General features: G+C 49.7%; 1 protein-coding gene across 4 annotated transcripts in view; it reads right to left on the bottom strand.

Moving 5' to 3' along the window:
• Tbc1d22a (TBC1 domain family member 22A) overlaps positions 1–16,071 on the bottom strand; it is a 274,792-nt gene that overhangs the window by 89,917 nt on the left and 168,804 nt on the right. For all 4 annotated transcript variants that reach the window (XM_021183327.2, XM_029469434.1, XM_029469436.1 and 1 more), the window contains exon 11: positions 14,580–14,707. In XM_021183327.2, coding sequence (XP_021038986.1) covers positions 14,580–14,707 — 128 coding nt within the window. The remainder of the gene's footprint in view (positions 1–14,579; positions 14,708–16,071) is intronic.

Here is a 16,071-nt window from a genome sequence, read left to right as displayed (position 1 = left end):
CCAAATGCAATGGACTGTGAGACTTAATGGCCCAGGGTCATGAAGGAAGAGTAGAGACAGCTTCAACCCCAGAAACCTCAAAGACAAGAGTTGGCTATCTCCCCTCCCCCACCCTCACCCCAAGCCTGGCACCAGAAAGCTGGCTCTCCCACCATTAACCCTAGTAAGAAGTTCCTGCCCTGACAGTTACCAGGCTCTGCTCCTTGTTTTATAAGGGTCCCCACCCACTGCCCTGGCGCCTACGGCCCCTGAGAATGCAGATGGGAGTATCTTCCGACACGAGGGCCCTAGTCAATGGCCACACAAACCTTGCCCCAGAGAATCCTCCCCAAGACAAAAATACCCTTTTCCCCTCTAATAAGCAGAACCAGGTCTCTAAAGCTGTTGTCCAGGTAAGTGTTCTTTACCTACTCACAGCCAACCAAGGTCCTGTCTGCAAACCCAGCCTCCCAGGACAGCAATGGACCCATGTTGGCACCCCAACCATGCAACTCCCAAAGCTATGCCCCTTTTCCTCTTAAAATATTATTTATTATTCTTATGTATATATATAGATATGCATTTGACTGCAGGAGCCCACAGTGGCCAGATGAAGAATTCAACACCCCTGGAACTAGAGTTACAGATAGTTGTAAGTCACCATGTGCATTCTGGGAACTGAACATAGGTCCTGGGTAAGAGCAGCTGCCAGTGCTCTTACACACTGAGCCACTTCTCCAGCCCCAGTTCTTCCTCCTTTGATGGTGGTTGTTTTAAGCAGGTTGTGACAGTGAATGAAAGCGACAGTGTGCTGTCACAATGCTGACTCCACGCATTTTGCACAACGCAGACAATTCGGCAGCATCCCCAGTGGATGAAGAAAGAACTTCTTGAGGTCTTGGCTCTCTGGTGATGGCACATGTGACGGTCTGACCCATTTCACATATAAGTTTAAGTGGTAGCTCAGATATCCTCAGTAACAAAAGCTGGGTATACACAATTATTAACCAGCAGTGTGCTTATGTACTTGACTTTCTGGCCATCCTCTATGAATGTGGTTCACTGGCTGTGGCTCTGTATCTACACCACTGCCATACTGTTCCTGAGTACTGATGCTGTAGCCCATTCTGTTGTGTAAACTAGCCTATGAAGAGTTCTGTCATGTTTTTATGTTTCTCAAATAAATCACCTTCCTTAAAAAAAAAATGTCTTTAGAAAGAATGTTTTAAATTATTTTTTTCTAGAATTGCATTTTCAGGTCTTTGTTAAACAGTCTAGACTTGGGAATTATGGGTTATGGGCTGACTGAATTTTTCAAAATTATGGCTTGAAACACGTACTGCTGAGACAGGGTCTGCTGGCCAAAAGCAGAAATGTAAGCTCAGGAAGCATCGGAGTCGGAGGAGGTGGCACCTTAGCGCCAAGCGGTGATGCCCACCTCGGGGGAAATGATAGGGCAGTGGTGGTCATTCCGGTGCAGAAGCCATAGGCTTAGGTATGGAAATGGGAGAAGTGGGCTGGGTGCTGGGTGACAGGTAGCAGGGGTCATAAGCTAGAGGGCCTGGCCTAAGAGAGTACTTGGGATTCAGGGTACACCCACACGTGAGAAAGACAGGGAGTCTATGGTAGAGTGAGGGCAGGTGCTGGTGTCTGATGGCCGTTATCATGAAAAGCTGCCCAGCGAGAGTGGTGGGATGGGAAGGAAAAGGTCTTCACTGAGAGCAGGAACCTGAGTTGTACAAGGGACACCCCAAGGTCAGCAGTCCTCAGGCTTTAGAAGAAGGCTCCATGTCTCTGGTCCTTGTTAAATCGACCACAGGGCCACAAGGATCTGAGGATGAGCAAGTGCATTCCCAGGTGGACCAGGGAGAAGCATCACTGCAGCCCTCTGAGGACCACCAGGGGGCGAGTGACCCTGCCAAAGTGGGATCACCGAAGGTGGGAAGGCCTGCAATGCTGAAAAGACACATAATGAAAGGCCTCTGAGCAGTGACGGCGGACACTCCTGACCACACAAAAGGACTAGCAAACTCAAGAGCACGAGAGAAATCCAGACCAAAAAGGGGATAGACCACAAGTCCATGCTTAACCAAGTTCTAGAAGAGGTAAAAGCCAAAGCCACCAGTGCACACTGACCTTTGTTGAACGTATAAACGAAGGCTCTGGGCCTGCCCTGATGTCTGTGCAATGTTTGAGAGACAGCACACTGCTGAGGGTCTGGGGTGGCGCGTAGGAAGGACAGGCACGCTAGGGACCCCAAGAACACAGAAACAAGGACAGGACCATAAGTAAGGTAGAAGACTGAAGGAGTGGAAGAAGAGCTGAGGAACATATCTGGGAGGGAGCCTCCATTTCTCTGTTCCCACAGAAACAGCTTCCGAGCTTCTTCATGGAGGACTTGGCATGGGGGTGGCCCCTCTTCCATCTCACATGCACACAATCCCAGTGCTTATTTTAAGTGACTTGAATGTCCTTCGGGAGCTGCAGATGGATTTGAAGTGGGGAAGACAAAGCCTCTGATGGTTAAGTGTAAATGACAGTCCTCACATCTGCTGACATGAGGACCTGAGAGAACAGACAGTGACAGGAGAGGCCAGCATGAGCTGCACCTGCAGAGAAGAGAGCTTCTGAGGGCTCCGGTGCTGAACCTGCTCCAACTCACCCACTTGCCCTTTCTGACAGCGCTTCCCTGCTATGCCATTTGGCAATTACTTGGCTGGTGAACTATCAGTAACTTTCTCCTAAAGAGAAAGAAGCCCTTAGCAGCTGCCACTGAAGTAAGTTCAGGAGGGCCTGCTCCACTTGGCAGAGACCTGGAAAGACGGGCTTTGAACAGTGTGGCTTTAATGATAAGCAGAGGATATACAGAAACAGAACACCAAGAGCCATGGCTCAAGTTACCTCAGTCTTGTCCCAGCGGGGCCTCTCCAGATTCTCAGATGGCCAACAAAGGAGGTCTGCTTGATCTAGTCCTGGATCCATGTTCACTCAAGCCAGAGCACTCTTGCTCATTCTGACATTGGAAGGTCTGCTAACTCTCCCATGCAGCTCAGCAACAAAGCGTGGAGAGGACACCCCTTACTGCCTAAGAACCCTGACTGAACTTTGAGTGTGCATTCTGTGGGCTGGCTGATACCTACACTGAGGGCTGCCACAGGACCACCCCAAGACCACTTGACCCATGACAAGACTTCTGAGTGACCTCACATGGGTCCACTGTCTAGGACCAATCTTCCCAACCTCCTGAGGCTGTTCTACCACCTCCCTTTCTGGAGGCCCTTCTGTAGTACGTGTGGGGTCTTTCTGTGTCCTAGACTCCCCACTTCTGTAGTATGTGTGGGATCTTTCTGTGTCCTAGACTCCCCACTTCTGTAGTACATGTGGGGTCTTTCTGTGTCCTAGACTCCCCACTTCTGTAGTACGTGTGGGGTCTTTCTGTGTCCTAGACTCCCCACTTTTGTAGTACGTGTGGGGTCGTTCTGTGTCCTAGACTCCCCACTTCTGTAGTACGTGTGGGATCGTTCTGTGTCCTAGACTCCCCACTTCAGGCAGCAGTGATCTCAGCTCCCAGCTTTGGCAATGCAAACGCTGAGAAGGTAAATATCCCATTGGTGTGTATCTTCAAAGCACTCTCCACTACACAGTGCTGAGGATGGAACCCAGGGCTTTGTACATGCTAGGCAAACATTTTACCACTGAGCTACACCCAGCCCTAAGGTTCTAAATTCTGTGTCTGTAAGAAAGGAGGCTGCACATATTAATTACCCCAGTTACTATCAGGGCTCCTTTCCCCACCAACCATCCTCTGACCTGTTTGCTAGGGCAGTCTCTGCTTCCAAACAGCCACTCTAGGCTGGTGGCCTGGAAGCCCCCAGACCCCATCTGCCTTCACACACAGACCAAGTCCCAGGGCTGAAGGGAGCTGGGTGAGCACTATGCTGGATCAGCTCCTCCACCGTTAGCCATGCCGTCCTACAGCACACTGACCTTGGCTCCTATGTGCCTTCTCAGACTCCTGTGAGCCACGGTCGTGCTTTAAGAGTAAGAAGACACTAGCTCCAGAGAGAAGTGGCCCTACCCCCAAAGCCCTGCAAAGGACACATGCACCCCTAAACCTATGCCCAACACCACCTACCCCCAAAGCCCTGCAAAGGACACATGCACCCCTTAAGCCTATGCCTAACACCAGTGCTCCAGTACAGGGTGATGAAGGAGAAGAGGAGATGCCAAGGCCACTGAGAGGCCACTGCTCTCTTGGTACTGTTTCTGTGTGTCAGGGCTATTTGTCCTGACCACAGTTCTCATCAGCAATCTCCCAGACCCCGCTGCTGGCCCTGCTACTTGACTTCAATCAGCAGCAAAGTGCCTGTCTCCTGTTATCACATCCAAGAGGGGAAATGAATACCCAGGCTCTAGCAGGCCTGTGCAGGAAGGGGAGCCAGACTGTGGGAATGGGAATGAGCTGCTGCTGGAAAGCTCTTGGCTGTGCCAGAGGAGAAGCGCAAAGGAGGGCCAAAAGCAGATGCTGAGAGGGAACTCAGGAGCAGAAAGGACACAGCCAGGGAAACACAGCCCAAAGTAGAGTGAGGCTGGGTGTAGCACAGACCATGAACAACTGTACCCTCTACACTCATGATATCCACATCCAAAGACATGGAGGTTGCCTGTGGTGACAGTCAGCCTGGTGAGCGTGCTACAGTGGTAATGCCATCTCCAACGTGTGGGGCAAGGCTTCAGCATCAGTTGTACATCCTGCTAACTCTCCCTCTTTTCTAAGCAGTGCTCACCTGTGCTGGGCTCTAGTATACTCCATTCTACGGTTCATGACAGCACGGTTTACAAGTGGAGAGGGCACCTGTTGGGAGTTCCAGACACTGAACGAGATGTACACACTGACCTGCTCCTATCAGTACTACCTCCCCATGCACTACATCCTGGAGGTTAATTCCAATGCTCTGTGATAAGAAAGCAGCAGCTGGCCCAGGAAGCTGTCCTAATGTCTTAAAGCCTGGTCCCAACTGGCCTAGAAAAAAGAACCAACTATTTGCCTGAGGGACCGTGAAAAGTAGCCTTGTTCTGGGTTGAGCTAAGGCTTGAAACCCCTTCCACGGCTCTCAGCGGCACCTGGGTGTCCATGAGCCTGAGAACCAACCATATGGCCCCAGCCTTGTCATAGGTCCAGGGACCCCTGAGCGAGCTCTGGCTATCCCGAGCCTCAGACACTGCTGCCCCACTCTTGAATCAGTGTCCCGGGGCTGCCCTACAGCCTGAAACCCACCCAGTGACTGTGTGGGATAAACGCAGTCAATTTCCCAAGTCCTGCCTCCCCGAGCGGCTGAGCCCTGTCGCGGGGCAGACATGGGACACATAACCCTACACTTGCTCACGAGGCAAAGCTATGAGCAATGCATCAGGGAAACAGGCGGAGCTGTTTATGGTCAGGACGACCATAAACAAAACGTTACAGAAAAGTGGACTAGAAACCATGAGACTACCTATCATGGGTAGTCTAGAGGGGGACTGGGGACCCCCTCTCCACTGTCCATGGGAACCTGGATCCCAGAGGAGCTATGTTTTAGTGACAACAGCAGATCTAGGGCTCTTGGGACAGCCAGGAGGCACCCACACCTCAAGTGGACCCTTTTTCAGCTTTCTCTTGTGGTTACTTGTGGTTACATTGTCCTATAGGCTGGGAGCAAGCAACCCTTGCACATACAGAAAGCAGGTAAGCCATTGCTTCTAATTAGCTTCCCAAGAAGAAGTCAAGCCTAATGGTCTCAGGAAGCAGCAAGGATAGGAACGTGAAGCCTAGTCCACCTCATGCCCCAGGCTGAAGTCAAGCCTGTGCCTAGAGAAGACCTCATGGAGGCAGCTGAACAAAGCTCTGAGCAAGTCCCAGGGAAGACGCTGAATATCCACCCAGAAGTAGGAGGTTGGTAGGACCCTGGAAAACAACACAGCCCCATAGGATGAGGACACAGGAAAGAGCCCTCAAAGAAGAGTTCTACAAGTCCCTTGAAATCTGCCAGCTCTTCTCTGGCTCTCAGGCCATAGGAGATCCTTGTTCTGTCCCTTCCTGCTCTCATGTGGACTGTCTTGCTATCCATTTCTGTCACTGTAAGTACAGAGCAGTCGTTTGTGGAAAGCAGGCATATCTGTGCCCTACCCCTCAGCGTCCCCACATGACACGCTGGGAGGATGATTGGATTCTCTGACCACACAGAATTTAACAATTTCCCTAAAGCATATGGTTCTTATTTAGGACACACAGCCTGAGTTATCATTCATTGTATGTCCACCCTTGTAATCATATTGGGACTCTCCCAGGCTGTGCATTTCTAGCAGGTAAATGGGATCTTGGTATTGGGGAATGGCTAGTTCTCTGGAGGAGTGGCCTGCTGGTGACCCCTGCTCAGAAGCAACTTCACACATGCCAGGAACCCAGGCTCCTCTAGGGTCCCCCTAACAGCCCTGGCTTTCTTGAATCCAGAGGCCCATAGAACTTAGACAAATTGCTGAAGGTTCCTCTTCAAATAAAATATTCATGAATACATCATCTCAGAGATTAGTAGAAGCAGGACGAGAACAAAGTCTTTGTGACACTAGGAGAGGCTACCACCTCCAGATCTTCCACTCCTGTCCAACAAGGTCACAGAACAGCCAGCCACTCCTAGCCCTGGGTGGGGAATCCAGGACTCAGGTCCTAGAAGGTCATCAATTCATTCATCAGTTAGCACTAAACCCCTTGACTGAACCACGTGGTGAATGCACATGCTTTGAGAGGTCCATGCCCTATGACATCAGCAGCCCTAGCATAGAGAGATTTCTGTTTCAGACCACAGATTCCAGCCACACAGACAAAGAGACTCGTACCCTCAGGGAAACATAGTCAACAGATGTCGTATATGCTCTGGGCTTCCCTCCCTTGGCTACATGTCCTCTACTGCCTACTGCACATAGGGAGGAGCAGCTGTCCCATAGGTCTCTACTCCACCCTTATCAGTGACTCTGGCACCTGTCTCCTTGTACCGTTCCCACACCACCTCAAAGGGATAATCAAGGTCTGAGAGGGCTTTCCTAGAGGCCCAGTGGCCTACCAGAGACCCATATGGCCAAGGTTTCTCCATGGAGCAGTGACCCCCACCCCCACCTGCAGATGCTCCTGTGAGGGTAAAGCTGCACACTGCTAGCCTCTAACATATCACACTCTGGGCTGTCTGAGAGTTCCATGGGGACATCACCTCATGACTTCCACATTGAGAGTACCAAGTCCCAAGCTCTTCTCAGACTTGCAAATGCAGGCTTTCCTAAAGTACCTTGCATAAAGCAAAGGTAGTCCAAGGACCTTCTACTCAGCTCCAGAGAGCAGGGTCTCAACAGAGAGCAGCCTGTTGTCCCCAATCCTGGACCCTACTGCCATCCTAAAAAGATTTGTATTCAAACTTTTCTCTCCTGTGGATGAGTCTGTGCATACATTAAACAATACCACATGGACAGCAATTCATGTCATCCACTCAGGGAATGTCACTCTGTCCTCCCGGGGGGTCCCCTGCTGCAGCCTCCTTGCCACCCCCACAGCAACAAGCTTCCCTTGCTGCATAGTCTTGAGAATTCTAAGCACGGAGCTGTTTCTTACTGACTTCTGTCTTCTACTTCTGAGAATCAGATGTGGGCAGGGTTGGAAGTAAGGTATGAGGATGCTGGGACATGGTCAGGATGCCACATGAGCCTATGATTCTGCCTGGTTCTCCGTATCTTCTATTTCCCAGATGAGCAACAAGCACTGACCCACCCACAAGAGGCTGTGATAAGAGGAGACCACATAGGTCAAACCTAGTGACCCAACTACTCTACCATCTGCTTCCTGGTTCCCAGCCTAGTGTCCCAGAGGCCGTCGGAAGAGATGTACATGGACCGTAAAGCTAACTTGTTCAAGTGGGGACTCGATGAGTAGATACTTTTCATTTACAATTACAACATGGCATGACCAATCAATTCACCTCCAGAATTAGCTACTATTCTTGTCTAGCTTGAAGCAAATACAAAGAAAGTTATTCGGAGTGGTCACAATGGGTTGCCATGTAAGTACCTGCTACTAATGCCACAGGGAGACAAGATGCCGGTAAGGGAAAGACGAAGGCCTGCCTCTGGCCCAACTCACTGTTCTTCTTAACAAGACTCTGTAGATCACTCGGGAACACAAAGAGTAGTTTGTGGCCCTTTAACTGTACATTCCCATAGACTCTAAATGGCAAAGGCGAAGAGCTGCCGCCTGCCCAGCCTGTTGCTAAAAGCTGAAATTAACACTCACCCATCAACAAGCTTTTCAGTTCCACTAAAGTCTATATATAGATGGTTGTCCTCCAAAGGCCCATATGCCTGAGGCTCTGTCCACACCCTGATAACCACTGGGAGGTGGGAGGACCTTCAGGATGCTAAGTTTGGTAGGAGGACTCCAAGCTGGGGCATATGCTCTTGAAAGTGAGAGTACTCCAGGCCCTTCTTCCTCTCTCATATCCCGCCTTGGGGTGAGGCGTTTTCACCCAAGGGGGCTATGCCGCCTCACCACAGGTCCAAAGACCACAGACAGAAATTTCCACAAGAACACACCTAAGTTCATTACCTCAGGCACCTGTGACAGCAGTGGGACACTCATCTAAACATGCCTCACACTTTTTTGACTGGACGAGAACTCGAAATATCCCCTCCAAGGTGGGCTCGAGAGATGCCCAGTGTCAAAGTGTGTAGAGGTGATGGGACCTGGACATCAGTCCTCTGGGATGTGCCTGGTCCACACTACTGAGCCCTCACACTGAGTAGGCCAGAACTGCAGAGGAAGTTATGACTCCTTCACATTCTCCCAGGTCCAAACGTTACAAAGCTGCTGATCAAAACAGGGAGGAGAGTGGTAAAGCCTAGAATGGCACTCCAGGCACTGTAAGCTGGCCTCTTCATTCCCAGGACACGGTGCTGCTACTGCTGCTCTCTCAGGGGGCAGGCTCACCCTTTCATCTTCCGGCTCCTCCCTGCAAACGTAACTGCAGTGAACCAAGTCTTGCTGAGTGTTCTCTTTCTAAATCCTTACCAGACTGACAGTGATGTATGCTTGCTTCCTGTAGGCGGGTAGGCATGAAGAGCTTACACTCTCAAATCGTAATGGGCTTATGAAAAGTGTGTTGTATGGAGACCTGCTTCCTCGGGCTTATTAGATTAACCCAATCCATCAGTTCCAATGCCACCTGAGCCACTGAATCTGTGCTGTGGCACCCAGGAGGTCCAGAAGCCATGACTGCTGTCATCTGCGAGCAGCAAAGGATGTAGCAGGTACTAGGAGCCTGTCCTCAACCCTGGACTCCAGGTGTAATGACACAGCCATAGCTGGCCATGCCTCAGGCAAAGTCAGCTCAGACTACTTGCCTCTGGACTCCATGCAATGCACAACTGGCCCACTACAGCCTACTACAGTCACCTTACTGCACCTAGTCTGTGTGGCAGACTAAACATGAGGTCCCTGCTTTAGAACCCACTCTGTCCTCCTTAACTCCCTAGACAGGGAGGTTCCTGTCCAAGCTGCCAGTGCCTGGCTTCACTGTCAACATAAGCATGGCTATGACTCTGTTGTGTGTCCCTTTCCCTGGCCAGCTGTGAGCTCCCTGGGTGCTTCCTCAGACACCATGATGCTGCCCTGTGTCCTCATACAGGCTCTCCATGGACCAGGTGTCATAGTATAGGTGACAGTAGAAGGACTGGAGGATGGATGGATGTCAATAGAAGACACACCTCCTGGGAGCTCAGAAAAACCTTAGAAACCACAACTTAATCCAACTTCATGGTCTGATGCTGACAGGCTGGACCTACTAAAGTGATTTCTGGGCAAGATCCACCTCCTGTAAGCCACCCCAACCTTTGCCAAAATCACTTTCCTTTAAAAGCATTAGAGGCGCCTACTCCATGCTTCCTACAAACTGGTCTCTGGGGCAGAACCTTCATCCCTCCATGCCTTCACAGACTGACCCTCCTTACAACTCTTGAATGTGCCGGAGAATGGCTCCAGCTAGACCCAGGTGTCCTGGGCACACCATTAAAAGCTAGCAGGCTGCTCACATGCAGAAGAGCTGATAATTCTTCATCCCAGGCTCCAGTTTATCCTGCCTAGTCTTAATGCCAAATGCTACTTGAAAAACCTGCAACAACAAAATTCTAGCATGTAACTAATGACTCACTGCTCTGTGAATCGCACAAGCTCTGTAGTATAAGCAACAGTGATACCACAGTTCCCAGAGACAGAACTCTGCCATGCAGTTTCTGGGGCTTTCCATATCTATAATAGAAGTGTCCTCAAGGGCTGGAGTCTCTCAAGGATAGACTGGGGAAGGCTCTGTTTTATAGCCCACCCGCATGGCTGATGGTGGCCTAGGTTCCAGGTGGCGGGGAACATAGTTCTTCACCCTGTGGGGACTCTAAGGAGTAGCTTATCATAAGCCAGTATGAGTGCAAACAGGAAGTCTCAACTGAGACATGTGTTCTCTATCTGCTGGAAGAAATCCTCAAGCCTAGTCCTAGTCCACACCAAAGGAGGGACCACTCCAGAAGCCTCCCACACACATGGACTCATCTCCAATCCCTGAGCATGGCCTTTGCACAAAGAGGCTGGCTCACAGAAGAACATTTGAATCGACAGAGATCTGGCCCTGGCAGCATCCACGCTGCATAGCCCACTTTTTCACACTACAGCCACACAACTAATGTCCAAATGTGAGTGACTCCAGCCCTAAAGCCTTTCTAGCAATTCTGTGTAGGCACTGATCTTAACCCCTCCCTAGAATGCTTCATCTGCTCCAACCTCACTAGGCTCCTCCAACATAAAATGTTCTTCTTCACAGATATCCTGTAGAAACCTAAGCACATTGACCACAACTCAAAGCCACTTGTCACTTGCCACCCATCTCCCAAGAACTGCCCAGCTCTAGAGGTCTTCCACAGCATTCCCCTAACACCTGTGACAAAGAAACTAACAATAGCATCTGGTCTGTGGCCTGGCTCTCTCGAGGTCCTTGGAGATCATGATCCTCTCTGCCATACTCCCTAGGCTAGGGGCTGAGGAAAGTATTCAGTCATGTGTGTGAACTGAGTGGCTCCAGGATCCCTAAGACTCTTTCCTGAGCAGTACCAGGGCATGTGTCAAGTGCAAAGAGGCCCTGACTCCAGCTCCCTTCCAACCTACCTCTCCCTAGAGCAGTGAAAATGGCAGTGAGAAATGTAAATAACATGAGGTGTTCCACCTAAGATGTGAACAGGTCAGGTGAGAGGCCAAGAGCAGTGCAACAGGCCATTCATCATCAAATGACCATCCAAGCACACACCTTTGTGTGGGCAGAAAGCTATGTGTCCCCTGACACATGGGCAGAGTAAAACAAGATGGCTGGCTGGGCTGGCAAGAACAGTGGCCTATGACTGGATTAACTGAGCCCCTCAGCTGCAGCCCATCACCCAAATTAGCTGCTGTCAAATGAGGGCTTATCTAGAGGGGGTGCTTCTGGCAAGCCTAGATCCATACCCTATAGAGCACCTCAAAAGCAGCTCTCACAGGCTGAAAACCTTTTAGGCATGGGGACCACCGGGCAATCCATGACTGTCACATCTGGTGCCAGCTGTTGTGATAAGATAGCAGAAAACCCTGAGGGGACACATATCGGCATGACCCATGCTTGTCCCACTCAAAGACAATCTATTTCATCCATTTCCTGGCCACAGTCTCGTCCAGGGGCCTGGGGCAAGGGACTTATCAAAAACCTTTCCATGGCCTGTGTCCCAAGAGGACCTTAAGCCACACTGTAGGGATGGCCCCGCCAATAAACACCCAGTGATGCAGAGTGACTGCTCAACTGTCATCTGAGGATGGCTATGTGCTTCCGGTGCCAGAAAGGGCAGTTCAGCCCTGGAAAATGGGAACACGCTGATTTTATTTTAAGATGGGAAAAGGCCTTTCAGGCCCACCAGGGTCCTATCAGTTCACAAAAGAGCTCTGATACAAAGGAGTTGATTCATGACAATATTAAATTGCAGGAAAATTAACTCAACCAAGTGGTTATGAGTAGTTTCAATGTCTGAATGCCAACTGAGCACTTCAGGGAAACAGTGCAGGACATGGCTGCGCTGAGCTGTCTTCCGTCTGTTCCAAGTGCGACTGACTTGATACCTGCTTTATTCATAATGGGACAGAATTACAAGGAACTCTGAGCTTAATGAGCAGGCCTGGGTCATGAACAGCCTGAGCAATCACAGGAATGAGAACATTTGCAATTTACAGGATATTAGGTTGTGTTTCCTGTCATCCAACAGAAAGCTAATCGATGCACTCGACTGACAGCTACTTTGGCCAAACAGCTCCAGGTAAGGCTTTAACTCCCAGCTAGCACTACTGAATGGGAATTCTGTAGCTGCCAAGTCCTAGATAGAAAGCCTACAAATCAAGAACATGCTCTGCCATGAAAACACATGCAACTACACAGCTCACAGAGCATTACCACACAGGCCTCCATGGTGGCACCAGAGAACTCAGGAGGCAGAGCAGACAGAAGGCAGTTTTAGCTACTTGTCCCACAGCTTCAACAAAACACCGGCGAAGCAGCTTGAGGGGAGATGGGTATGCTTGGCTTGCAGATCGAGGTTACAGGCCATCATGTTGGGAAAGTCTCAGAATGCAAGGCAACTAACTAGTCATGTGGTATCTGCAGTCAGGAAGCAGTGAGCAATGGAGGCTAGAGTTCAGACCCCCTTCTCCTTCTCACTCAGTCTGTCAGTTGGGAGGAGTCTTCCCACCTCAACCTAACCTACACAAACCCTCATAGACTTGTCCAGAGGCTCGCCTAACGTAAATATTCTCTCACAGGTAGGCCCAGAGGTTAATCCTTAAGTAACTCTAGATTCTATCAAGTTGACAGCATTAACTATCATAATAGGTATTAGGAGGAAAAAAAAAAACAAAGCAAAACAAAATATATCCACAGCCCCAACATTTCCAGGGCGGGCACACAAATGCACCACCAGCACTTAGACTGAAGGGTGATGCTACTATTCATGGGAGTTCCAAACTCAGGCACAAGGGCCCAACAGCATCCTGGCCTGTGGGGAAAATGCAGCACCCCGAACAATGTCCTGCAATTTCTAAACCAAAGACCCCTTAAAGGTTTAGTCTGTGCAAGGGACCTGCCTGCACCAACCTCTGCATGCCCACTTGCAAAGTTCTAACACTGAGTACTATGCAAAGCCTGGGCACGTGCCACCTTATGCTGACACATAGACACCTAGAGCCCTATCTTCTAGACCTGCTCCCAACACCAATGCAGTGCCCCCTTTGCAAAGCCCTGGCACAGAGCCCATCCAGAGCTCTCACAACAGGGAGAAGTTGATTTTTTTTTTTTTATTTTTGTTTGTTTGTTTGTTTCGAGACAGGGTTTCTTTGTGTAGTCCTGGCTATCCTGGAACTCACTCTGTAAACCAGGCTGGCCTCGAACTCAAAAATCCACCTGCCTCTGCCTCCCAAGTGCTGGGATTAAAGGCGTGTGCCACGACACCCGGCTAGGAGTTGATCTTTTACTGTAAAAAAGAAACTCACAGGGCCTGGAGAGATGGCTCAGCGGTTAAGAACACTGACTGCTCTTCCAGAGGTCCTGAGTTCAAATCCCAGCAACCATATAGTAGCTCACAACCATCCATAATGAGATCTGATGCCCTCTTCTGGTGTGTCTGAAGACAGCTACAATGTACTTAAATATAATAATAATAAAATCTTCAAGCCAGAGTGAGCAGGGCCGACTAGAGGGAGCACAGGTCCTGAATTCAAATTCCCAGCAACCACATGATGGCTCACAATCATCAATACAACTATAGTGTATTCATATACATAAAATAAATAAATCTTTAGAAAAAGAGAAAAGCATACTGGAAATATTGTAAAATTTATTTTTAAAAAGGAAAGAAACAAACAAACAAACAAACTCACTTGGTGCTTCCTTCCTAGCTCTCTGTGGAGATGTACACCTCTCCCCAGGCTGCAAGCCAGCGCCCACACCCCACGCGCACACAGGGCAGCTTCCGCAGGCCTCACACACAAAATGAAAAGAGACTAGAATAAGCAATGGACACTCAGGGGAGCCAAGGCGGATGCTTCCAGAAAACTCAATCTCCTCAAGACATGAATTTCATCAAAATTGGTGAAGAGTGGAAAATTTCATATTGTGCTGCATCTGTCTGAGGAGTTCTTTAAATCTTCATTGTAAGTAACTGAAAACATAGACAACCCATGAGTCCCGAGTGTAAAGTTTCTGGAAGCTGCTCGGATGTACAGCAAAGGTACACGATTACTTGGCTATACTTACAGTTTAACTCTGCTTCAAATGTAAATTGCCAGTGAGCATGGGAGGGGACTGTCACCTACCAGCTGGAGTGCAATCAGGTGACAAGGAGCATCTTAGAAAGTCCTTTCCCTTGTTAGGAACACCAGAGCTAGCTTTTTATAAAGACTTTGTTGCAATGAAGAGTGCATCCTCCAGGGTAGGAGAAGGCGGGGTGGGGCTGGGCCATGGGCTGGTGCTCACCTGGTAGGTGTCCCACAGGCGGATGGTGCAACGCAGGGGCAGCTCCCTCATCAGCAGGTTGTTCATCCAGCGGAAGGCAAACTGCAGGTACCGCACCTCGTTCCCGTCCAGATGCCGGTGGACTCGCTCTGCACAACACAAGCACAGGCTGTCAGGGGAGCCTGAGGTCAAAGAACTAATTCCATTAAGGAAGAACTCCACAGTCCACTCTTCAAGGGAAGAACAATTAAGGGGCTGGAGAGATGGCTCAGTAGTTAGGAGTAGTTATTGCTCTTGCAGAGGACCTGGGCTCAATGTCCAGCACCCAGATGGCAGTTCACAACCACATGTGACTCTAGTAAAGGGGCTAAAGGAGAGAGAAGGAACTGAGCCATCAAGCTTCCAGAGATCCCATCCTAACCCAGGCCTATCCCTCCTGTACACAGACCCAGCAGACCTGTTCCTGTCCAGACCAGGCAGCCTCTAAATGCAGGACTAAGTACTAAAAACAAGAGAGCCACGCTCGAACAAACATTGTCCCCAAAGTATAAACCTTGACTTAGTTAGGGTTACTATTGCTGAGATGAAACACCACCACCAAAAGCAGCTAGGGGAGGGAGGAACTTAATTCACTCACAGTTCCATAGAAAAGTTCATTATCAACAGCATCAAGAGCAGGGCAGGAGGAACCCGGAGGCAGGAGCTGATGCAGAACCATGGAGGGATGCTGTTTTCTGGCTTGTTCATTATGACTTATGCTTTCTTAAAGAACCCAGGACCACCAGCCCAGGGACAGCCTCACCCACAATGAGCTAGGCCCTCCCCCATCAATCACTAATTAAGAAAATGCCCTACAGCTAGATCTTATGGAGGTGTCTTTCTCAACTGAGGTTCTCTCCTTTTCACATAATTCTATCTTGTATCAAGTTGATATAAAATTAGTCACCACAGAATCCTACCAGCCAACTACTGGATGTCTCAAAACTAAGGCTTTTCCAACCATTGAAGGGAGAATCCCTATGCTATGCCTGTCTGAATCTTACAGATGATCCACTTCTATGTAAGACTGTACACACTTAACTGGGCTGCTGTGGTCGAGAGGCAGTCAGGCCCACAGGAGGTAATGACAGGCTGGTCCCAGAAAAGCAAGGCCTCAGCAGACAGGCAGTCCCTGCACTCTCTGCCCACTGCTGACCAGAACAGCTGGGGCACGGTGCTCATGAGAGAGACTGAGACACACAGTTCAGGGGTGCTTTGTCCCCTCAGGGTCCATGTACTGGAGGTTGGGTCCTTAGTATGCAATGGAAGAGATGGTAAAACCATTAAGAAAGAGGTTTTGGAGGAGGTCCTTATGCTAGGGAAGGCTTGCCCTCAGGAGGGACTAGAATGCAGCTCAGAGTCCTGGTTGGTTCTCAACAAGAGGGCTGTCACAAAAGAAAAGCCTGGCTGCTTTCTGGCCTCCTCTTTGGCTCTGTTCTGTAGCATGAGCTGTCCCTCTCATAACTTTACCACC

This window comes from Mus caroli, chromosome 15 (genome assembly GCF_900094665.2).
Source record: "Mus caroli chromosome 15, CAROLI_EIJ_v1.1, whole genome shotgun sequence".
NCBI classification, from domain to species: Eukaryota; Metazoa; Chordata; class Mammalia; order Rodentia; family Muridae; genus Mus; species Mus caroli.
The sequence above is the reverse complement of the archived record's forward strand: the minus strand, read 5'-3'. Positions and strand labels throughout refer to the sequence as shown.